Raw genomic sequence first — 26,344 nt, 5'->3', positions numbered from 1 at the left:
ACACTTTGAGAATTCTGGAAGAGGTGATTTCAGATAGAAAGGGAAGAAAGAAGGAAAGAGAGGAAGGGAACAGGAAGAGAGGAAATGAAGGAAAGAGGGAGGGAGGGAGGAAAGGAAGGGAAGAAGGAGGAAAGGGAACGGAGGGAGGGAATGCATGCCTGCGTACCGTGTGTGATGCTGCTCTCACAGAGGGTGAGGGGTTGCTCAGGATCCTTCTAGCACTACTGTCCTGGTCCTGTCCTTGGCCCCACAGCTGTCACAACTGGCCACACCCACGAGAGCCATGAAGCTCTGAGAAGTATGTCCTCATGGTCTTGATCACCCCAAACATATGTTCCTAAAATACCAAAGGCTTCGATCTGATTGACTTCTTTCCCTCTCTCACTTTTCTATACCCTCTACCTATATCCTCCACCTTTCTGGGTATTTCTACGAGGTTTGGTAGAAAGCCTTTCCTGGTTGCTTTCTCTTAATGAAACCATCTCTCCCTCCCTCAAAGCCAGAATATTATTAAAATGTCCACCATAAACTCAGGGCTAAGGTTATGCACAAATAACAAGTTTGGCTGATGCCCCAGCTGGTCTTCCCATTGCAACTGGCAACTAAAAAAGGAGCCCCTGGCATCAGACCCTGGAGGCTCGTTCACCCCTCATCAAGGGCCCTACGCTCCTTCAACCCAGTGCACTGCCCTGACCTCACTGGAGATATTGAGGGGGAGGCTTGCTGAGGAGTATCTTGCTGAGGAAAGGGAATCATTTCAAATGTGCCTTAGGCTTTTATCACCTGCTCTGAGGAAAAAATAAATTTGAAAAGTAAATATAGCAGAGTGTGACGGCAGGTTTTCTGCCCAGTTTGTCAGTGGAAAATCACTTGGACCTGCTGCTGCTCTGGGCGACTGCTGAGGGGCCACGGCATGACCTCGTTCGATAGCGCCATCTTCTGGAAGGCATTTGATTTTGTGACTGCACCAACTTGCTTATTAGTATCAGAAAATCAAATATTTAATTTTTTGTGGGTTTTTGTCTTTTGGTACTGGGACTGAGCCCAAGGACATCACATTGAGCTATATCATCAGATATAGCTTTTTTATTTCTGAGAGAAGTCCTTGAGTGTGCAATCTTCTTGCCTCAGTCTCGGAGTTCTGGGATCACAGATGTGCGCCACCTTGTTGGAGTAGAAGATTTGATTTTTAATGTTATTTTACATTAATAGAAGGAATGAAAGGACAGATTATGTACTCCTCTCCAAATCCAATAAAATTATTATTGCAGTATTATCTTACCTTTAAGGGGTTTTTTTTGGTAACAGTGGTTCTCCCTCATTAATTTGTTTCTTGCTGGAAATTATCTATTTTTAAACTGATCAAAAAAAAAAAAAAAACCTTCAAACTCACTGGCTTCTTTTTTCATACTTACTTCTACCCAAAAAATTCACAGAAGAAAAAAATAAAAATAGTTTTTGTTTCAAAATATCATTAGCTCTGAGAAGCTGATGTTAGCTAGGCAAGGAACACCTGTAATCCCAGTGTGCTAGGCATCTGAGGTAGGAGGATCCCATGTTTGAGCTCAGTTTAGGAAACTTAGTGGGATTCTATCTCAGAAAGTAAAAACAGCTGAGGATATAGCTCAGTGTGAAGGCCCTGGGTTCGATCCCCAACACTGAAGCAAAAGAAGAAAACTAAAAAAAATTTAAAAAATAAAAATAAAAAAGGGAGCTTATTTTTAGGCTCCCATCAGTATGTGAGAAAGGCCTTTCAGTCACAGTCTTTTCAACGAGGAGATAATAAGAAAATCGAGGGGTCTGGGGAGATAACTCAGTAGAATAAGCCCTTGCCTGACAAGGACAAGGGCCTGAGTTCAATCCCTGGCTCCGCAAAAAAGAAAAAATTGGGATTAAATTTAAAGTAACAGCTATTTAAATAATAGAAGCAACTTCTCACAATCTACAGTCATGGAAAAAATGTAATGAAGAGATACTCCACCAAGGGCCCATGGGCTTGCTGGTCCCCTCATCACATGTTCAGCACTTAGGCATCATCCTGTGAGCTCTCACGTATAGCTCTGGTGCTACTGAGCTACACTTACTCATCTTCTAAGGCAGAAGTAGTTCTAGAGAACTGCCTGATCTCCAGTCATAAGCCAGGCTTCTCCTGCCTCAGACCTCTGCTGGCCCCTTGTTCCCCCAGCTCTGTGGCTTCCTTTGCGGCCTTCCACCTCCCATGCAGCCTGAGCTATGCTGGTACTTATGTCATTCCTTCTACTCCCTCCTCTCTCTCCTAAGCAAGCCATGGAGTCAGTCCCTTATTCTCCACCACTTTAAGCTTGAATAATCATTTAATTCAAATGCCAGTTATTAGGCCCATCATTGAAATGAACTTACCAGAATTCCAGATTTTATATTCATTGTGTAGGAGCTGTTGGCACTTCGGGAGTCAAGTTTTGGATTCTCCAGCAAACGGTTGCCGTCCTTAAACCATATGTATTCAGGAGCTGGATTACCTTCCTTATCCTGACATCGAAGCTCGACCACAGTTCCACTCAGAGCGAAAGAGGGTATTTCACAGGATGGCACTGCTGGAGCCACTGGACAGGAAGGTAAATGGTATCAGTTACTTGAAAGCTAAATGTAGGTTTGAGTATCCCAGTAAAGCTGTGCTTCTAGAGACCCATAAGAGAGAAGGCCCCAGTTCAATCCATCCATTTCCTTCATCGAGCACACAATAGACTACATTAGCCCCTGCCATAGGTGGGGGTCATATGCATGAGTCCTGGCCACTAGAATGTGGTACAGCCATGCCCAACACTGATCTTTAAAACTTCCCTTCATTATCGTGCAATCATTTACTCTCCTTGTCTTCTCCTGATACCAAGTAGCTGGCAACACGCATGGTGAACTTGGAAAGGCAGGAACCAAACATGTATGATCTGTGATCATATCCTACATTGATCATATGATCTATGATCATGTGATCCTACATTGATCACATGATCAAAAATATATGATCATACATTAGGCAGAATCTATAGCAATCTCTTGAAGTGGAGTAATACAGCTCTACTACCAGCCCTGTGCCAGTTATTCAGGCTTTACTTAAATGAAAAGAAGTTTCTATCATGTAAAGCTACTTACTGAGACTTCAAAGCTTATCTGCTGTAATAGCAAACATTATCTTAGCCAGTATGACAGTTCTTCTTTTCTTTTTATCTCTATTGCTTTCTTTATCAATGGTTTCAATGTTTATGGTGAACTGCTCAAAAGAAGTCAAATCCGAGGCTATTTTCTAGGTATGGTACAAAATGAAAATCCTATTCTGTCTATACCTGGCCCAGTTAGAAAGTATCTACTCTAGGAATTAAAGTTATTCTGCTCTCAGGAATCTGGAAAGTAGTCTTCATCAGATGATCTCATATGAAAGAAACTCTGGAAGCTGTGTGGTAAGTGGCTTCTAAGATGCTACCTGAGGTCCCCATCTTTGGCAGACATGTATACTCTCTCAGTTCCTGAATCCAATTCTAATCTTGGTCCTACAGTGAAAGATGTGGAGATGTAACCAGGGCCCCAGACCCATTGCCTCCGAGTGAGAGAGATTTTATGGAGGGGTCATCCTGAAGACATGAGCCTTGAAAGGCAGAAGTTTTCTCTAGCTGGTCACAAAAAGGAGACAGAAGAGATACAAAGCACGCGAGGCACTGGAAGGTGATTGGTTGCACTGCAGTTTGAGAGGGCTGACAGGCAAGGAACACGAGTGACCCTTAAGACCCAACTGTGGCCCCCTGCTGGTAAACAACACTAACTAGGACCTCAGTCCTACAAACACAAGGGAGCAAAATCAGCCAGTACCCAGAATGAGGATGGAGATGGATTTTTCCCACAGCCTTAGGCCAAGAATTGAGCCCATCCAACACCTGACCTGTACTTTGTGATTCCTTGCTGGCAGAAGACTCCTTGTTGGACTTCTGATACACAGAACAGTAAGTTAACAAGTGAATGCCTTTTCAAGCTGCTAAATTCGTGATAATTTGTTACGCAGCAACACAGAATGAATATACCAGCTGAATCTGCTGATAAGCTTCCTAAATGATATATTTTTTTCTATACTAGTGCTTTACTAGTACTTCAGGAAAAGTCTAGACAACATGAAAAAGGGAAAAAGAATTATTTTATTTACTTTACTTGGCAGCCTATGGTCACACTAAAGAAGAGATCATTTTCATTTAGCAATTACCCTGATCCTGTCTGTCATGGTTCTTACAGTGATTAAACATACCAGGTGTGCAGTCACCCCATCTGGATCCAAATAATTTAATTTCTATTTCTTTATCTATACAAATCAGGTTTCAGTGAAAATGAAGTAAAATTACACATGGAAAGGTCCTAACACACTTGCTGCAAAATAAATGCTTTTTTTGTTTATTTGTTTTTAAACCCAACATCTACTAATCCTTCCCATGGTCTACTTCAGGTTTGTTTTGTTGTTTTCCTATCATGGGATACTATTTTAGATGGCAAGAGAGAGAATAGATTATGCTGAAAACTATTAGAAAATAAAACCTTGAGGACAATGATCTTATGTACAGAGTAAGACCATTAGAAATTACATCAAACTTAAGGAAAGGTTTTCTGATAATAGGTTAGTAAGACTAAAATTTCAGCACACAGTAATACAGTAGGAAGAAACCGTCAAGGTCTTGCTGGGAAGGTAGTACCTGTGGTTCCTTCAGCTTTATTGGCTGGGGATCCTAGGTAGTGCTGGCATGTTCACGGCTGGCATGGCCATGGGCCCCTTTGCCCCGGGGCTGGCAGTGAAGATAGGGCAGGTGACAGTAGTTAAACACACACACACACACACACACACATATTGCGCGCGCGCGCACGCGCACACACACACACACACACACACACTACCTAATACTTCCAGAGTGACTGTGTCCTCTGCCAGGTTTTGGCCTTGCTCAGAAGGGGCACTAACTTCACATCGATATTTTCCAGCATCATTTCTTGTGACATTTTTGATCCTTATGCTGAAATCTATCATCTCAGCTCGATCTTTAAAATCACCTTTAGAAAAAGAAGATAATAATATAAGTGACTTTATATGTAGTATTTTCCACAAGTCATTTTAATAACTAAGCATTCATTTTCCTCCCAGTAAAGTATACTAAATTTTAAACCTTAAAAATTGCTGAGCATGTATATTTGTAATTCCAGTACTCTGAGAGGCTGACACAGGATGATTACAAGATCAAGCCCAACCTAGATAACTTAATTATTAGAAAGAGTCAGAAGGGATATTTTAAATTTTCTATGAAGTGTAAGCATGTTTCCCTTTAATTCTTTAAAATTAATAATGCATAGTATTTTAAAATAATAACATGTTTATTATGCTTATTAAATTGTATTTCCATAAGATATTTATCATGGCAAACTTCAAACACCTAATCAGAGTGGAGGAACACAGATTTCCATAGACCCATTCTCCAGCTATCAACAGTAATCAGTGTATGTTCTATCTTAGTTCATCTGTACCCTGAACCAAAGGATAATTTTTAAGCAAATTAATTTCATAACATTTTATCCACTGTTATCACATTTTTAATCAAAAGCATATTTTATACCCAACAGAAAGAGTAGAGAGTGGAAAGAAATATATAACAAATAAAAAGAAGCATGGGCCAGATCGCTCAGTGGATTAAAGCGCCTGCTTAGGCAGCCACAGGGATGGTTTGATCCCTGGCCTGCCTACCAGCCCCGCCCCCAGAGCACCCTGAGACTGTGGCGACTGAGACTGGGTGTGGTGGCACACGCCCATAATCCCAGTGCTTGGGAAGCTGAAAACAGAAGAATCACAATGAGTTTGATCTGTGTAGTGAGACCCTGTACTAAATACATTTAAAAAATAAAAATTAAAAAAATAAATAAAAAGCACCTGCTAACAGTCACAGTAAGGTCTTAACACTCTGAGCCTCTCAGTGGTCACAGCAGTCTTCCATCCCAAACTCACATCATTTTCCCCTCCTTTTCCTCAAGAGTTTAATCTACTGGGCCTGCAAAAACTGCTGCATTTGGCATCTTCCAGAGCTGAGCTGAGAAACAACAGGGCCCTGGGCCCTACTGGAATTCCCTTACTTCTGTTATCCCGTCTCTGTTTTTGTGGTTGCTGTGTTTTGGGTCGGACACTATTGGTTTCCCCTCACACAAAAATGCATTTTCCGCAAGCAGTCCTGTCTTGTTCTTGCTTGTAGACTAAACACTGTGGGCTGTGTGCAGCGCTCTCCTGCTCTCACCTCATAAGGTCTGCAGCTTCTTACCTTGGAAAGCCTGCTGATAGTAGACGAAGGAGATGCCCCGCCCCAGTTTCTTCCACTCCAATCTGGAGGAAATGGGCTTCTTTGGATTTTTACAGGCTAAAATAGCCTCTAGGAAGAACAACAAAAATGTTTGTTTTCTAATTGTCCCTGAGAATTTATAATTTAACAAATTCTGGACACCCTTAACATACTCCTTTATGTTTCTACTCATTCAATTCATTTATTTATTCATTCACAATTTACATCAACAGGACCTGCTGGCTTAGCATTACAGCTCTTCCACATCATCATTATGTGACACTAGCCTTTTTTTAGCTATTAAGCCTGATTTTCCATATCAGGAAAATATCAGTAGCATGGGATAGTACCTCATAGAGTTGTTGGGAGTCAATAATATATGCAATAACGGTAATAACAAAGTACTTAAATGATTAATAAAATGGGATAGTACCTCTTAGAGGTGTTGTAAGTCTTATTACAGTAATATATGTAGAGCACACAGGCCCAACCGTAGTAAGGACTTCACAGTCAGGAGCTACAATGAATTTCTTATCTTATTCCCAGTATCAGCCTTCACAGAGCATATAGTCTGGCAGAAGAGGCAAATAAGGTAAGATTTCAGTCCGACTTTGATGAGTACCAGGGCAGAGGTATAGTGAGGGTGTTATCAACTTAGTGCCAAAGCAAGGCGCTTCGTCCAGACCAAGCTACGCTGCTGGGGAAGCCCGAGATATTTTGCCAGCAGGCTCACTCTCACTTGGATCCATTTTTTGCGTATTCTCTCTACAATTACACTAACAGAAACACAGTGTGGGCCTCTAACAAATCAGTGAGTCCTCCACTCAAATGACTGGCTGTAACCTTGCTTCAAAGCAGATAAACTATTAAAAGATTTAATCTTGGCATCAAATTTAACATCCCCAATAAGGTTAAATTCATGAAATTATAGGAAATTTACTGTAACTGCATCCTTGAAGAATTCCTGGAACCTCTGAAGGAGGCATTTTTTCCCACTGTCTAACCAAGATGAGTGAAGGGAGGAAAACAGCGCTGGCCCACAAGCAGCTTAGGTGCCAGACAGAAGCTACGGTTATAAACAGTTTTGAAGTCTGCTTCATTCTGGCTTTCTGAAACATAAAGTGAACATTTCTGAGAGATTTTTATTCCCACAAGGCAAATTATATGACTTTAGAAAGCAAACAGTCTTTGATTGGAGGACAAATTACATTAAGATCTTTTTTATAACTTTCATTTTTGACATTAAGCAAAATTAGTGCTGTGTAAAAATTTTATCCCAGACTTTATTAAAGATACGCACACTAACATGGACCAAAGTGTGTGCCTGAAAATTGTAACCAAGTGGTGATTTCTCTATGGCAGGATTATGATTTATGTCTCAGTTTGAATTAGTTTTAGATAGATTCATTGCTAGAAATAAAGAAATGGAAGAAAAACAATTAGAAAACAGGGCATAGAAAAGAAAAGGATGGAAAAAAAACTAATCAGAAGCTGGTTTTAAGGATGCTTAAAGTTTCTAAAAACAGGTCTTACATGACAAAGAAATATCATTTTACAAAGTGTTTACAACTATGCTCCAAAGACAAATGTGTGCTAAGGGACCTGCCTGAGGAAACGCAGTTCTGTTCTGTTGATTAAGGAGACTGGGTGGTGACCTTCCGGAGTCTTGAGTTTCAGATAGGTTTCCTTCCCGAACGTTGTTGGATTTCCCAACAATTAAACCCACACCCACACTCATTTTTTTTTTTTTTTTTTTGGTCATTCTTCATGTCTTATTCCTATATCTTAAGAATCTTTTTATACTCAAACCCATTATTTCATGTATTTTTGGACACACACACACACACACACACCCCACACACACCCATCTTGGTGAACTGAATTCCTCATGATTTAATGTCCTCACTGCTCTATGGGAAAAGCTGAGGGAATTATATTAGAAAATGTAACCAATGGTCTTCCTACATCCACTCACTTTACTCCAGCCTTCCTTCTCTTTCACTGGCCATGTAAACTGTGGAGAGATGGTCTAGCCAACTCATCTAAAACATGACAAGTATTGCTTGTGTGTCTAACATTGTTCTTGAACCATACCAATAAACATAGACAGAACTCCAGCCCTTTGGGATTTTACAGCCTAACGTAACTGAGGCAAAAAGTGACATCAGAAGGGAAGCCACAGGGTGATGAGCACTGTGGAGGTCAGGAGAATGGAGACGCGTGAGAGAGGCTGGGCAGTGCTGGGAACAAGGATGTGATTTTAAAAACCAGGGTAATCAGAGTTCACCCCTTTTATATATGTCATATGGTTCCTGGAGAAAAGTGTCCACAGCAAGGAAACAGCCAGAACCCAGGAGCTAAGGCATAAATATCTTGAACTTTCTGCCTTCAGTACAGTGAGAGAATAAATCCTTATTATTTTAAGCCACCTACTTCGCAGTATTTTGTTATGGAAACCACAGGAAATGAATACAGATATTAAAAAATACTGGAATCATGGGGTCAACATGAAGATAAAGAGTCACGTGAACCTAGATGCTAACTGTACAGACTTTCCTTGTTGTCTTTAGCCAAAATTCAACCCTCAGTCTGCATAATTTTCTAGTTTCAGAGGTGTTATGACATAATTAACCAATCCATAGCTCTAGGTTTAGAGTTAGTCCTCTGACATACACTACGTATGGGATAATGGGAAAATGCCTTTCTGTTTTTGAACATTATATCCACATTCATAAGTGATAAAGTAGGAGGAGAGAAGATTGGGAAAATAGAGAAATCAAAATATATTATATACAGGTACAATTTCTCTATGAATAAGATCTTTATGTGTACCTAAAAAAAAAAAAAAAGATAAAACAATAGTGCTCATCTTTTTTTTTTTTTTTGGCAGAACTGGGGATTGAACTCAGACCTTTGTGCTTGCCAGGGAAGCGCTTATTCCACTGAGCCATCGCCCCAGCCCCAAGAGTGCTCATCTTATAAAGCTGTTACAAAGATGAACTGAGACCATGTCCATTCTTGACACATGTGATACCTTACGCATAGTGTCCACGCCAGAAACAGCCATCATTATTTTCACCAATGGGGAACTTCTCTATAGTTACAAACTTCCCTTATGAGATAGAAAACTGTACACTATACTACCATAAATTTACCCATAAATCCCTCAAATTTGAATAAAATCCCTCTGTTTTGGACATCAGAGAAAATATCATCACAGTTCATTCTTTCCCTCAACACAGGCATATTAAAACAGAAAAAAAAAATTGTGTCAAGTTTCTTCTATTAAGGTGATCAACTCATTGCCCAAACATCTGTTTCATGTAGAAGGAGAACAGATAATCATTTAGAAAAAACATGAGCAGGAACATGCAGCAAAATAATCACTAGTAAGATGAAGACAGTTTTTATAGATTTTCATCTTTCTAGGATTCTGTCCTGCACCTTTTAATTTCATTCTCTGTGTATAAGTTAAAAATGTGACATAACAAGAAAATAATTCATCCCACCAAAGTAGTTCTGAGGAATTAGCAGAAATTGCTTTTGAGGAAAAAAAAAGTTGCTATTAAATAAAGTCTGCTGACTTGCTTCCAGGGTTGGACACACTCTGCACCGGGCTGCTCCTGTCTTTCCCCAGCCCTGGCAGAGCTGCTCTGAGTTCAGTCCCGGGCACCACCATGGCAAATGATATACAGGAAAGATGGGATTAACTTAGAAATTTTTGACCTTGGAGAAATAAGAGACTAACACCTGAATCAAATGGGGAGAACACACATGGCACATATACAAATCACAAAATATTACACACTTTAAGTGAGATAAAGTTAACTGTGCAAAATACACTAAAAAGTAAACTACAAAGGAATATAAAAATTCATTTTTGCCAACTTGGAATAAATGGCCCCAAATAAATTCGAATTCAACTGAAATTACCAATTAGAAAGCACAGCAAACACTTATTTGGAAGTCAAGCATTTTTTTTCTTGGCTTGGGGTTGAACCCAGGCCCTTGAACAAGCTAAGCATGTACGCTTCCAGTGAGCTGTATCTCCAGCTCTGAAATTAACATTTGATTGCAATAAATTACAGAAAGACATTAAAAACACATTAAAAATAATCTGCATCAAAAAGTAATATAATTAGGTTTAGGGTTTTATCTTTCATTTGGGAGTGACAGGAATGTTCTGGAACCAGGTGGAGGCAGTATTTGTGCAACGTGATGAATATATGACATGCCACTAAATTGTTCATTTTAAAATGCATTTTAGGTTATGTGGCTTTTGCCTCAGCATGTGTGTAAGGTAAGAGAAAACTAGAGACTGTAATTTTGATGTCGTCATTCAGACATCATGATGGGTCAGGGATGTACACCCAGATGGGCCCAGGCCGGACCTCCAGTGGGGAGCGGGAAACCCCACTTCGTGTCCTTTGTCCCTCAGGGACATTCTGCTCCACTTGCCTCTCCACTGGCTTGTTCTTTCCACCCGTCCATTCTGGCGTTGGGCCCAGCCCTGTTATTCTCCCGTTCAGTACTTCATAGTGCCAGTGACTCCCAAACACTGATTTCCTCTTCCCACCTCTCCTCATTTAAAGCTACCCCACACTCAAGTGGGTCTCATTAGCAGAGTGATGTAAGATGCCAGAACTGCAAAGGGTCTTGATAACCTCAGTAGTTATTTCCATGATTTATTGTGAAGTGATTTGTTATTTTTGAGTGATAAGACTTATTCTTAATTTTAACCCATTTTTACTTAAGAAACACACAGAACACTTACTGTGGCCTAGGTGCAATTGTAAGCACTGCACAAACACTAACTTGTTTAAGTCTCGACATCAGTCTGCTTTAATCTCTATCTCTTTCTTTCAAACCTATTAGCCCAATTCTGGGAAATGAAAATGCACTTGAAGATGAGAGCGCAGACATTTGTTTGTCCCAGCGGAGCTTGAACTTGAATGTTGGGATTAGAAGAGTGTGCCACCATACCTGGTCATGGGTCCTGGGTGTTAAATGTTCCCAATCTTCAGTCTTTAAAAAAGCATTATATTTAAGAAATGATAATTATTCTAGTTGTATATATTATTAATCATATCCAAGTAAAAGATTTTTTGAAAAAAGGATGTAAATATTTAAAGTAAACTCATAAAAGCCTTCACGTACTACCTTTCTGTTTATTAGTTCCCTTCAATAATTTTGCTTTTGTTTTTGGAGACATTGTCTTTCTATGTAGTTCAAGCTGCCCTTGAACTCACTGTGTAGCAAAGCTGTCCTTAAACTTGTGGCATTCCTCCTGCCTCATCCTGAGTGCTGAGATTACAGGTGTATGCTGCCACAGCCGGCTACTTCCATTAACTGTGGCAAAATACAAGTAACTAAAATTTACTTATTTATTTTTTTCATTTTGAGGCAGGGTCTCACTAGGTAGTTCAGGCTGGCCTCAAACTCAAATATGTAGCCCAGGTTGGCTTTGAGCTCACAGTGGTTTTCCTGCCTCAGTCTCCAGAGTACTGTACTGGGATTACAGGCATGCATCACCATACACAGATGTTAAAATTCATCATCTTAATCATTTTTTACTGTACAGTTAAATAACAGTAAGTATATCCACAATGTTGTACATTTAACAATTTCCAGAGTTCTTTCATCTTATAAAACTTAAACTATATACCTATCAACATCCTCTTAAAAATATTTTTATGATGCTACAAATGTCAGCTCAAAATAGAATACATTTAGCTCAGCGGATTAAAGTGCCTGCTTAGGCAGACTCAGTGGTCAGGGTTCAATCCCTGTCATGCTGTGCTGGCCCCACCCCCGGGGCGTGCTGAGTCATTGATTGAAACTGGGTGTGGTGGTGCGTGCCTGTAATCCCAGCTCTTGGGAGGCTGAACACGGGAGGATCACTGTGAGTCTGATCTATATAGTGAGACCCTGTAGACCCTTACTAAAATAAAAAAAAAAAAAAAAAGAATACATTAATGTCACCTCAAATGTTTACAGTGGGGTTGAGGTATTATTTCCATTCACCATCTTCAACTAGTTAGAAACTTTTCAAAATGTCTATCTCTCTGTCTCACAAATTAGATTTCCTTCATGGCAGACACTTTACATCTGAGGAGACCTGTGGACATTCAGTCTTTTATTGATTGTCCACAATTTCTACAGAGATGGAAAAATAGTTGTCAAGATGGAATGAGCATAAAACATTTCAGCAAAAGAATGAGTGTGGGGTGAGGCAGAAGATCCCAGCAAACAGAGGTGCAGTTTCACATAGGTCTTTGTCATGAGGTAAACAATACCACCCATAAAAGTAGGACACTGTACCTTGGTACTCTATTGCTGTGACCACTTGATGGCCTCTTGGGGCAGATAATCCATAGGCCTTCTGACCTGAAACATTAAAAGAGATAGGATAACTGAAATAGTATAAAAGTCTACTACCATTTTATGTATTGTGGCTTGGACCTTTAAGCACTTCCCAAAGCGGAACCAGCGGGTGTTTGCTATCCCTATCACAGATAACACTCTCAAGCCCTACTGAAAACAAGAATTTATGTCTTTAATTCACCTTAATACACAACACTGGTGTCTGTCCATCTGTCCCCTCATCCATCCATCCATCCATCCATCCATCCATCCATCCATCCATCCATCCAGAAATTGCTTTTCTATTTCAGCTATTCCTTTCTATGTAGTATTTTATCTTGTCATTAACTCAATTATCAATTATTTGTCAAAAGATAGTCTATCTGCAATTCTAATTTCTCCGAGATTAAACCCCTAAGCCACCCTTCCCCCACACATAGGCTGGACATTGCATCTCCATTTCCTACATATCCCACAAACTCCAGGGTACAAATCACTTGTCAGGTTGCTCCCAAATTTTGTTATTTCACAAATCTCAACTCATGTCACAATCTAGGTGAAGCCTCTGACCTGCTCATCCTCTCATCCATCACTTATCAGGTTCCAACGTACCTATGGAGAATTGTGTCACCAAGGAAAATGTTTTGAAGTATTTGTACTTTTTGCATTGCCTTTTGCACTTTCATAAGCAGTCTTTGCCTCAAGGAGTGCATCTAGATAGCCCAAACTTTTGCCATATTTAAAAATTCTGGTCATCAGGGAAATGAAAAATGTATAGCTTAGGTAAGCATTTACAATAAACCATTTTGACTAAAATATACTTGCTTCTCAGATATGAGGTAGTGAGGAGAAGGGAGCTGGAGCATTCGGATCTTGGCAGGCTGCCGTGGAAAAGAAAACAATAGCTAATGTGTAGAACACTTAGGGATCAGGCAACAACTTCACTGGTTCACAAGCATTAACTTATTTAACTCTCATAAGAATTCTCTTCTGAAGGGAACCAGTTTGGTCCATAATTTTTTTTTTTTTTTTTTTTTTTTTTGTACCAGGGAGGCAAGCGCTTAATCTACTGAGCTATCTCCCCAGACCCCAGGCCATACTTTTTCAGGTGGGAACACTGAAGTATACAGAGAGTAAGAAACTTAGCCAACATTGTACAAATAATAAATGCTGGAGCTGTGTTTGAGTTCATACAATCTGTACCCAAAGCCTACGCGGTTGACTGCGATACTGTAGTGTACTGGACTCCACACTCAGTTTTGCTGAAGGTGAACTCTGAGCAAGGCTTGCTGATGAGCCAAGAGGCTGGTGAAATGGTCCACTGATCATGTGGAATGTGGAAGTAGTTGAAAATTTGGTGACAATGAAGGCAACATTGCTCTGAAGTGCATCATGAAGGTGGAAACAAAGAGGCTGTGACCATACAATCTGGAGACAAGGAAACCAGAGTTCTCAGTCTTCACAGATTGGTCTTCAGGGTTTAATCATTCCTGGTCGGAGTCTGTCCTGCATCTGCATAATATTTTGCAGTATCCTGACTTCTACCCTCTAGATGAGGGTAGCACTACCCATCCTCATGACACGACATCTGCAAATACTTCTACTCATTGGCAAAGAAATGTCCCTGAGGGTGGGGCACGAGAACCACTCCTCTTCTACACCTACAGTGAAGGTTTGTGAGGAACCACTCACACAAATAAACCAATATAATAAAAGAGCTATTTCAAGGAGTTTGAAACATGCTCTAGAGTCAGAATTTCATAACTAAGAAAGATATTTTGTTATATTTCCTAGAAGGGGAAAAATGATTTCATACAAGACAGCATTTTTTCCTGTAACATATTTATCTGTAGTATATCAACATGCAAACTAGACTTTGTTACTTTTAAAGAACATGTGCTGTTTTGGAGAATTTTTTTGTTTCTTATACATGCTGACAGAAAAATGTAAGTGTGAAATTAAGTCTCAAATGTCTGTAGTTCATACTTGCTCAGCTCCCTTGTTTAGATACTCAGCTTCTGTATCTAAACTGCTCCAATTTTCATTCTAAAAATTGATAACCCTGGTGCTGATGTAAAGAACGCAGGACTGAACTGACCTTTGCTATTAACATCCACAAATATGCCTGTAGAAAGCAGTGGCCCATCCCACAGTGGTGTAGGGGACAAGTAAGTTATTTACTTTTGCTTCTGTATTTCTAGAACCATGAAAGGGGTCCAAGCAATCTCTTTCAATAAACATTTCCCCTGTTTTCCATACAACTCTGTTATATGCCAGCTATGCTTTTATCTTCTTTCACACATTTCTGAAATCTTCTATCTCCTGCCCCTAATCCTGTTCTTTCCCATCTTCTGCTCTCTTTCCCCAAATTTTGTGCTGGGTCTGTGTGTGTGTTGGGGGGATACCTAAGGACTGTTGCCAAGAACATAAAAGGGAGAACTAGAGAGGAAGAGGTGGAGCTGTTGGTTCTCCTAGGGGAGCTTGCCATGTTGGCCTTCCTGATATGAAATCAGCTGTTCTCATTGCCAGAAGAGCTTGGGACCTTGTTGCTGCAGAGAATGGCTGTGGTTCCCTTTGGGGGAGTTCTGCTTCTTTTTTTGAGCACTGCTTCCTGGATCCAGAGAAGACAGTGCACTGTTCAACGTCCTGGAGAGGCTTGTACCCCTGGCTTTCCTGTTACGGACTCAAGATGTTTTCATCATTGGAACTTGGGACCTTGCTGTCACTGAGGAGGGCTGTGGTTCTTTTTTGGGAGCTTTAGTTGTCAGTTTGAGCATTGCTTCCTGGCTCCAGTGCAGACCCCTCAGCCTGTGGGCACAGATTTCCTAGCTTCCACCACTGACCTTTGGGCCTTCAGAGCTCAGATCCATGGAACAGATTTGCATGAGACATTGTTGTGGGTTCTAGGTCTTCAGTTGTATTCAGGCAGGACATGCTTTAGGATCCAGGCCCTCGGCTGGGTGCCCTGGGCCTTCAGTGTGTGCACAGATTTCCTGTACCCTTTTGTATTTGACTCTTTCAGCCACTATTATAAAATAATCTTACAAATGATGTGTCCTATACTAAATTGTTTTCCTTGTAAACTCTAACCACGGCATGCACTAATTATGGCTGATAGCTCTTATGATTTTAAAGTTTTTAGTAGACATATTTTAGACAAAACAATGAAGAGTCATATTCCTTAGAAACCTGTTGAGAGGCAAATCCGGACAAAAAAAAAAAAAGAAAAAGTAATCTTTGTTCTCTCCACATCATCTTATCTTTGAACTTTTCAGACAGCATGTTGCCTACTGAGAATATTTATTTTCTTTAGTAGACCTGGCTTTCCTTCATTTGAGCCAAATTTCAGTACATCTGAGATTAGAAAATTTAGGAAGTAGGCTTCAGGAATCATTAAGAAAATCTTTTCCTCTTTCTCAATTCCAATTTTCCACTTGTTAAAATTTCTTTTGAGAAATTTTTTTTAAAATTTGGCACAGAGTCTCACCAGTCAGCTTGGACTTGTAGTGATGCTCCTGTTCTCAGCCTCCCCAGCGCTAGGACTACAGGCATGTGCCACCACACCTGGTCTTGGTTGCTGGGGGGTGGGGCAGGACAGCATGTAATACCAGGGATCGAAACTCAGTCCTTGCACTTGTCTAAGCAGGTGTTTAGTCCACTGAGCTATCTCACCAGCCCTGAGAAATGTTTTGAATTCTTCAATAACCACTAGAAGTTTTATGGAAAGCTGCATGGCATTTGGGGATTTTATTTATTCCATTATGAATTTGACATGCATGTATTTGAACAGAAATGTTTCCCTGACACTAAAATATTTAAATTGACAAAGCTATGAGTTTCTATTTTTAATATATTTTTATTTAGTTGTTAAAACATATATAAAAACACCAAAATAGTACATGTTGGTGGGGTAACATATAATGCATATGTGTAATGTCTAGGTCAGGCTAAACATACTTGTCTTCTCAAACATATATCATCGCTTTATGGTGACAAATTCCAAATCCCACTCTCCTGGTATTTTGAAATGCACAGCACATTACTCTTCTCTTCATGCCACAGCACACCAGAAGATCTTATTCTTACCTCCCTGCGTCTCAGCGTGCATTCATGAACCTCCCGCCTCCTCCTCTACCCCTGCTCTCCGTAGCCTATGGTAGTCACCACTCGACTCCTGTCTTGTAGAAGACAACCATTTAAGATTCCACATGTAAGGAAGATCACTGGCATTTGTCTCTCTGAGTCTGGTTAATTTCACTTGCAGCGATGTCCTCCAGTTCCATCCCTGTGGCCACAAGTAGTAGGCTTTTACTTTTCTACGGCTGGATGGTATTCCACTGTGTGTATGTTCCATGTTTTCTTTATCATTCTTTGCTTTCATTTCTTGACTATTGTAAGTGGTGCTCTAGTGCACATGGGAATGCAGGTGTCTCTTTGACCTACTGATTTAATTTGTTTTGGGTATACACCCAAGTGGAAAAGGGATTAATTCTAACAAATTAATAAATAGGTAGTACTTTTCAAAAGCTGAACATGTATTTCTGTGATCCTCAGCATCTCTTCTTCTTGATTCTTCTATCTAAAGGTTTGTTTTTAAATTAAGTAATAACATTTAAAATGTATGGTCATTGGGTAGAACTTATTTAAATATAAAGTTCTGAATCTTAAGGTTACAACATAGTTATTTATTGTAAGATTTCTACGTTGTTTCAGGCTTCCTAGCTTTAACATTCAGCTTGCACCTAATAATTCTTTTTATGAAAACAAAACATCGGATTTTAGATCAACATTTTACTAACAGATGCTACGCACAGCCTTTGTTGGCTGCTTTCTCAAATCAATTTTTCCTTCACTTTTCCAGAAAAAATTGAAGAGGAAAATAAACAAAAGGATTGTCATGCAGGCTCAGTGTTGAGGTCAACAATTGTTTTTATGTCAGACCCAAAACATCTTTAATAGCTCTGGCTGTGTTCCAGCGTCACGGGCACAAGTTCATAAAATGAAGTTAAGGGATGATTATTTCCATTACTGCAAACAGCTCCAAGTGAAATAATTCCCAATCAAATAAAACTTTGGTGTTTCTTTACTCTCGACTTCAAAAAGAAAAGTTCTTACAGTTTTCTGTTACCTACCTAATATAATCTTATTTGCTTAAGAATAAATATTTTATACTACAACAATTTTTAAATTACTATAAACTATTGTTTAATATTTTAAATTAAAAACACAATTGGGAAAAGTTGAAGTGTTATAGAGGTTTTAAAAAACTTTTTTTTTTTTTTTTGACACAAAGTCTCATTATGTAGTTCAGGTGGGCCTGTGTAGTCCAGGCTGGCCTCAAACTAGTGGTAATACTCCTGCCTCAGTCTCCTGAGTTCTGAGATCACAGGCATGTGCCACCATGATTGGCTTGAGGGATTTTATTTTGAAAGCATGTGGTAGGCCAGTGAGATGGCTCAGTGGATAAGTGTTTGCCTAGCAAGCACAAGGTCCTGAGTTTGATCCCTGGTACCAACAAAACAAAACAAGCAAAAAACAATAAAGCATGTGGCACCATGCCTGGCTAGAGAGCCTTTAATTTAAAAATACAATGTCATATATAAAATCAAGTCATAAAAACTATGAACACGCCCACGGGTGGTGGCCCATGCCTGTAACCACAGCACTGAGGGAGGCTGAAGCAAGATGATCCCAAGTACAAACACAGCTTGGACAACTTAATGCCTTAATGAGACTCCATCTCTCCATCAGTCAGTCAATCAATCACCAACCAAAGAGCTGGGATATAGCAAAAAATGGGCATAATTCATTTCATATGTGTTATGAAGATGTGCTTTTGAATGTTACTGATGTCATTATACTAACAAATATAAAAAGTTACACAGGATTAAAAAGTAACAAAATAATTCCATTCAGAGTTTATCATGGATATTTATACAGGATAGGAAGTAACCCAATTAATTAGGAATTAAAGTTGGATAATATACAAATCTCTCTCACAATCATTCAGCCATACTAGATCTAGAAAGTAGAGAAGAAAAAGAGAGACTGATAGACAGACATCCTTCTAATTTCTCAAACTAAGTATTATGGAGCCTCACTTAATCAAACACTGATACTCTGTTTTCAGAGAAAGGAAAAAGGGAACAGAAGACACGCTTGACTTTATAGCTATCTGTGGCTGATATCCTAGTCAGTCAATAAAGCACTTTTAAAGAACAAAAGAATGATCCTATGAATGAATTTTACCCTTAAGAAGCCTAACATCCAACTAAGGTGTGACTCTACTGTATTACTAGCCCCATTTCGCAGATGTGACATTCAGGAGATACTAAATCTGTTGCTCAAGGTCACCATGCTTTAGAGAGCCAGGAATCAAGATGTGAAGCTGTGCCTCTACTCCTCTGCTGTCTGTCCCTGCTGTGCACAGCACAGTGAGAAGGGCGAGAAAGCAACATTTAACACCATTCTACTGGTCACTGTGCATGGCCTCACATTATTTTCAAACCTCATGGCTCCAAACATATTCAGAGAGCATATAACAGATCACCATTTAACAGAAACAGTGCTAATGGCTATGTAGGGTGTGCAAGCTCATTTAAATAAACCGTGCAAAGTGAAGGGACTGGGGTTCCATCCGCCACCACATGCTGTGCAGGCCCCACCTTCGGGCATGCTGAGCTGGCCACTGAGACTGGGCATGGTGGAGCGTGCCTGTAATCCCAGTACTGGTGAGGCTGAAAACAGGAGAATCACTACAAGTCCAAGCTGAATAGTGAGACCCTGTACCAAATACATTAAATGTACATTTATCCTATGTTGCACAAATCTGTACACATTCTTCTTTTGTGGATCTTTACCAACTTGAGTACAAAGGAACTATTGGTGCTTCAGGATTGAGAATAAAGTTGTTTTCAGCTAAGTGTGCATGCCTACAATCCCAGCACTCTGGGAGGCTGAGGTAGAAGGATTACATATTTAAGCACAGCCTGGGCAATGTAAGAACTTAAGGAGACCCTGTCTCAACATATAAATAAATAAAGCTAGAGATGTAGTTCAATGTGAAGGCCCTGGGTTTAATTCCCAATGCATAGATATGATACACAGATAATGATGATAGATAAATATAGAGATAGACAGACAGATTTATTTCATTCAAGTTACATGCAACTGTCAGAACATTCTATTGCCCTGAACAATTGGATGATTAAAATTTTCAGGTCGGATTAGAAAGAGATGAAGTAACTACATTTACTTCTTAAAGTAAAATAAATTCTCAACATTTCCAGAGAATGTTATTTGGTACATCTCCAAATATCTAATGATAGTCATCAGCACAGGAAAGCCTTAAGTGACTGATCGTCCTCCAGGACATGAAAGAACTTACTTTAGGATTCTGAAATCATTTTTTTTTTTTTTTTGCAGTACCAGGGATTGAACTCAGGACCCTGTGCTTGCCAGGCAAGTGCTTATTCTACTAAGCTATCTCCTCAACTCAGGATTCTGAAATCTTTGTTTCAGTCCTCACATGACAAATCTCAGACAAACAAAATTTGTTCACCAATGACAGTATGTACAGATTTTGGGTAGGCAGCAACAGTCAAATGCAATAGCCTCTTGGGTAGGATGAAGAAATGTCACCTTCCAGAATGATACTAATAACCACAGACTTAATGGAAGCCGCAATTTTTAATCATTAAGGTAACAGGAAGGGATGGCCCTAACATTTAATTTGTGTAAAATAGAAAATTTCTAAAGATGTACATATTATTAACAGAGACAGCTGAGTACAAAGGAACTATTGGTGCTTCAGGATTGAGAATAAAGTTGAGAGGATGGCAAAATGGTAGAATGTCAAGCCTTAGTGTCCTCCCACCAATAACGTGGTAGCCTGGGGCGTATCATGACCACAGCTCCACTGGAGAACTTGAGATCTGTATTAACACTATTTATTGCCTTTACACTGAAAATGCAATTACGTAACTCTTGGACTTTGGTAGAGTTATAAAAAACTAGAAGTACAGAACCATCGCCAGCATTTGGTAGCTGTATTTCTCAGTAGAAATTAATTTAGTAATATAATTAATTGTTACATAAATCATTTTTGGGTTCAAATAATGTATATCACTTCTCCAACTCTACTCTTTAAGCAAATTTCCTAAAACTTAATTCTGAGCCACAGTGGTGAACTCTGGCTTTGAAGCAACAATTCTGGTTCTAAAATTCACAATGTGGAAATCTCTACACAAAATATCCTGAAAGGAGAGTCACGTTGATTACTTCTGGCCTGTTCAGATAAGGGATAGGGAAAGGGTATTTCACAATCATATGATATTTATAAAATCATGCAAGCAACATCTATGAGAAGGTAGCAAGCACCCCACCACCCATTCAGCTTTCTTCACATCACCCCTACCTAACATGGTATTCTTCCAAACTTTCATTATGCATTTTAAGTTTCACTTCTCAGCATTAATGCGTCAATTTTAGTAATCACTAAAGTAACCATAATGCTTCAATTATTTTCAATTTTTTGAAAACAGTTTGAATATAAATGATGTTGTGTGAGAATTACCATGAAGAAATGTCGAGAAGATTCTCTAACATCCGTTAAATGCACACGCAGGGACTGAAGGTAGCTTTACATTTCTCAAACAAATACAGTTCTGCTAATGTTTTCAATATTTTTCTGAATGAGGATATTTAGAATATTTATAATATACTGAATAGGCAGACTGACTATGACTTTGATGAAGCTTAAGTTTGGGGGCCAGTATGGTACAAGCCCCAAGGCCCTAGCAACATGTACCTACTTTGTAATATTTGAGAATAAGATATTTCTTGTATAGTGTTTCTCACCCACAGACCTACCTATCCAAGCCCACACACCATTATGCGATTCTCCTTATTAATAAACCTATTTTGTTCCCATATTCGCTTGCCCACAGTGCTTGGGTAAAGAAAATGGTGTCCAAGGACCATGATTTGATAACTCAACCTTTGAGACCCTAAAAACTTGATCCTGCCAATGACTGAGCATACTCATGTTCTCATCAAACGTTGATGTTTAAAATGTAGGAATTATGTGAATTCTATTTTTCCAAGTCTCCTGCTGCTTAGTGACTTATAATGATCTTATGCCTTGTACTCCATACATGTGTTTTTAATTCCATTCTATCACCACAAATGCATACAGAAGAAACTGGAAAACCAAAGGAAACCTTCCCGCTTATTGTTGCTTCATGTTTCCTTTGATTAGTCTTCAGGAAGCCAAAAGAATAAGAACCATTTATTTTTAAGGGCAGAACATGAAAACAATGGTTCAACATTGCTTTATTATCCTTTCATCGTTGTCAGGCAAGACTGCCCAGAATTAGCAATGCGCTTTTGGTGTGCTCGAGATCCAGGGACCATAATTTTCTTTTCAGAAAAGCAGTTTCTGACTCACTGTTTTATTTTAACACTGATCCTACTCACCCACATGCAAACATATGTTTTAAGATTCAGTCAACCTGACTGGTAAAGGAAAAGGTTTAAGTAATGAGCACACTGGATACCTCTGCTGGAGCTACCTCCTGGCATAGTCTGGAAAGAAGCACACACTGAACTATTAGCAAAAGGTCTAATTTATTTTATTTATTTATTTTATTTATTTATTTATTTATTTATTTGCAGAACCCGGGATTGAACTCAAGACCCTGTACTTGCCAGGCAAGCGCTTATTCTACTGAGCCATCTCCCCAGCCCCAAGGTCTAATTTTTGAAGCTCATCAGATTACATATTAAAAGTGAGGAACAGGGACTGTAAATAGCTCAGCAGCATAAGTGCCTGCTTGGTAAGCGCAAGGTCCTGAGTTCAATCCCTGGTACCAAAAAAATAAGAGAAGGGGGGACGACAATGGTATTTATGTCCAAAAATAGTATGTGAAAGTAAGCATAGTTGTCATAATGAAATTCAGGTGAAATGGCTGTTGACATCCTGTAGAACATGAGGATGACTGGACTTGCCACAGAAGCAAACACATTCTGGAATTCTGGAGAGTCAGTATTGGCACTGTAGTTTTGAAAAGAAAATAGTTTTAATGAAATACACGAAGAAAAGAAGCATGTGGTTCCCAGCACTAGGTTCACCACATATAAACTTTTCCCCTAGAAAAAAAATCAAATCAATTATTTATTTTTATATTGGTAGAAATGCAGTGGAAAACAGATTAAAATAAAGATGGAGAAATGGACAACATTTTAAAGTGGGTACATAAAATTATAAAGCCGAAACAATGGAAGTTTTAGACATACATTATTTTTTTCCAAATAGCTATATTCTCATGTAAAATTACAGAATAGTAAATACAGAATATATTTTCTAGCCATTCATTTTGTGTCTTGTTATGGTTTGTGTCTAGTTGTACCCCCAGAGTCTCACGCAGTCATGGGGCAGGGACTTCTAGAGTTTGTAATTAGCTCATGATTCACTGGGATTATGGGTGATCCAAGGCTGGGATTATGTGTTCTGGAACTGCTGGGATTATGAGTGTGTGTACTTCCCCCAGCCTGGGGCAGAGAGCCTAAATGTAATTTAAGGGAGACAGACTTCCTCTGTATTGCCATTGTTGCTGCTACTCCTCCCATTTGCTCTTGCTCTTTGCCAACACCATGAACTGCTTCCCTCTGCTATGTGCCACTCTGCCTTAGACCCAGGTGGGTATGGACTGAACCCTCCAGTAACTGTGAGCTAAATAAATCTTGCCTTCCTTCATTTTGTGTGTTGGTTATTCATCCCAGCAACAAGAGAAAGGTAACTGAGACATGTATTTACTGGTGAAATAAGTTTGTTGTGGGCAGTGTATTTTTGGGTCTTCTTTTAAAGTCTATTCTGCCGGTCTATCTTTTAAATGAAACATTTCATCCATTTACATTCAAGATTACTATTGATACTACAGCTATTTTTGTCATTTTGCTTGTTAATGTGTTCTAATTGTTTTAAATATCTTTTCTCCACTGCTGGTGTTTGATGCCTTACTGCATTGTTAAGGTCTTGGTCTTTTCTGCTTCTCTTTTATATATCAGCTCTTTGCTGCATTTCATACTTTCATAGGTTTTCATACTGGTAGATCTTCTTTCAGTTCTAGATGTAGGGGTTCCTTAAGCAACTCTTTCTGCTTGTTGGAAAGGTCTTCATTTCTCCCTTGTTTCTGATGGCTAGCTTTGCTGAGTGCAATAATCTTGGTTGGCAGTTATTTTTTTTCAGGACTTAGAATTCATCTTTTGGTGAAGTCACAAGGTTTCCACCCCTGAGCAATCTGCGGCACAGCAGTTTCTGAGGAGGTAGCACCCACTGGGATAAAGAACTAATAGTATCCACCATAACCACTTCCTACAGCTTGGCTTCCTGACTCAACACTATCTGAAATAAAAGCAAGTGCAACATTGAAATTGAGCTGGGAACTACATGAGAAAATGTGGTACGTTACAAATATGACCTAAATCTTTTTATAGTTGAGAGCAGAACCATTCTTTGTCTGTACAAATGTATAGCCAATAACAAAGGACTGAGACTGAACTGGGTTTGAAACCCAGCACTATAAATTACTGGAACATTTCCTTGTATAAGATACAGCCATCATTTCTTTCTTTTTCTTTTCTCTCTCTCTCCTTTTTTTTTTAAATGAAGCTAATAATGCCTCTCTTAAGTGGTTATAAAGATTAAATTAAATAGAGTACATAACTTTTTAGCCTACCTCCTGGCACATATTAGATTCTCCCCAAATACATGTTTCTTATTGCCCTCCCCTCATTCTGCCGTGTTTTTTATCCAATGTGGTGATGCAAATTTAGTTTTCCATAAATGACTGCACAGTAAGGATATACTGGAAAGAGTAGTAAAATAGAACATGAATTCTTAGGGCTATACTTGCATTCCTTATTTAAAAATGGTTACAATGACTCTTACACACTTTAGTTGCAGTTTAGAGTGGGAAGCCCTAGGTTTAAACTCTACCCCCTTTCATCCATGCTATGATCTTTTTTTGTTTTGCTTTATTTTGGGGGAGGTTTTTTGGTTATTTTGAGTCAGGGTCTCGCTACATAATTCAGGATGGCCTTGAGCTTACTTTGTAGCCCAGGCTGGTCTTGAATTTATAAGGATCCTTCTGCCCCAGTCTCCGGAGTGCTGGGATTACAGGTTGTACTACCATGTTTGGCTGCTATGGTATGTTTTGAATAGCTACAGCCTCTCTGGCCTGTTTTTCATTTGTGAAACATAATGAATGACAATAATGCTTGCCACTTGGTCCTTACTTGACAAACTTCATCACACATGCGTCTCCTGACATTCTCCTCACTACTACCAGGGGGAACATTTCCTTAGTTTTCCTCTCAGCACCCCCGACCTTGATATGGCCTCTTCTCTATGCATACTTCCTTCCTTAATGATGTGCTCTACCCTCATATGTAACACACTCCCTGATAGCTTCAAAATGTTCATCTCAACTCTAGACACTTTTGCGGAACTCTAGACTCAAACGCCTAGGCAACCTTGCCACTGGAACTTGTGTAACAGATTTCTCCAATTTTGTCCAGCCCTGCCCTTGCCTTCTAAATCTGCCCCAGCCTTTCCTACCTCCTTAGTTCCAGTTGCTCTGGTGGAAAGTCTTGCATTCTTCTTATTGACTCTTGTTATCACAGACTGTATCCACTTTATGGGCAAATTATTAGCTCTACCTTCAAAAACGCACCCAGAAGCCAGTTGCGCCTCACTACACACAGTGCCATTGCTGGCTGAGCTCCAGCAGCTCTTGCCTGGCTTGCTGCAGGAGTCTGGTGTTTTCCTGCCTCTGCCACCTCACTCATCTCAACATGCCCATGAGGGTGACCCTTGCAAATGCTGCGCCAGATGATGGCACTGTTTTGCTCAAAATATTGGGCCAGTTCTCCATCTCCAAGTAGAGGACATGAGCTGAGAAGGCCCCACACAATCTGGCCAGTTGCCTTTGGATCTCCCTCCACTCTCCCTTCTCTGTTTCAGGGACTCCTGCCTTCTTTTTCATCCTCAAATAAGCTGGGCTCCAGCAGGCCTCTGCCTGAGACACATTCTTCCACATGTCCATTGATTCCCTTACTCTTTCCAGCCTTTGCTCAAAGGGCACCTCCTTAATGAGAGGAATTCTGCACAAGACAATGCCAACTTCAGCCCTCTTCTCTCCCTCCGCTTTCCTGATTCCCTGAGATTGCCTTGAAGTTTTCTCCCTTTGTCATACATATTATCTTCTAACGTATTACATAATGTATTACACACAGGCCTTATTTTCCTTATGACTGACATCAAGCAAAAAGAACAATGCTTCATATACAAAGATACCCAGCGCTTGGGAAGCTGAGGCAGGAGGATCACCAGCTGGGGTATGTGGTGAGTTCAAGGCCAGCCTAAACTGTGTAGGGAGATGGATGCTGTCTCAAAATAAATAAATAAACCTAGCAAATATTTCCTAAATGAATGTAAATAAAGTTAATTATGGAAAAGATAAAATAAAATACAGAGAGTACATAGAATTAAGCAATGAGTCGCATAAGATTAAACAAAAGATTTCTGAAGCAGTCAATCTTGAAACTAAAAATATTATATTATTGTGAAGAAAACAAATGTTCAAAAAAGAATT

At 39.5% G+C, this 26,344-nt stretch overlaps 1 protein-coding gene across 1 annotated transcript in view; it reads right to left on the bottom strand.

The window, feature by feature from the left end:
- Positions 1–26,344, bottom strand: part of Jam2 (junctional adhesion molecule 2) — a 66,627-nt gene that overhangs the window by 14,300 nt on the left and 25,983 nt on the right. Inside the window, exons 2-5 of the mRNA XM_023711268.1 lie at positions 12,648–12,713; positions 6,309–6,416; positions 4,906–5,058; positions 2,380–2,582 (exon numbers count right to left, since the gene is read on the bottom strand). Coding sequence (XP_023567036.1) covers positions 2,380–2,582; positions 4,906–5,058; positions 6,309–6,416; positions 12,648–12,713 — 530 coding nt within the window. The remainder of the gene's footprint in view (positions 1–2,379; positions 2,583–4,905; positions 5,059–6,308; positions 6,417–12,647; positions 12,714–26,344) is intronic.

The sequence above is a fragment of the Octodon degus genome, unplaced genomic scaffold, assembly GCF_000260255.1.
Source record: "Octodon degus isolate 3935 unplaced genomic scaffold, OctDeg1.0 scaffold00020, whole genome shotgun sequence".
Taxonomy (NCBI): Eukaryota; Metazoa; Chordata; class Mammalia; order Rodentia; family Octodontidae; genus Octodon; species Octodon degus.
This window is presented reverse-complemented; position numbering and strand designations above follow the sequence as displayed.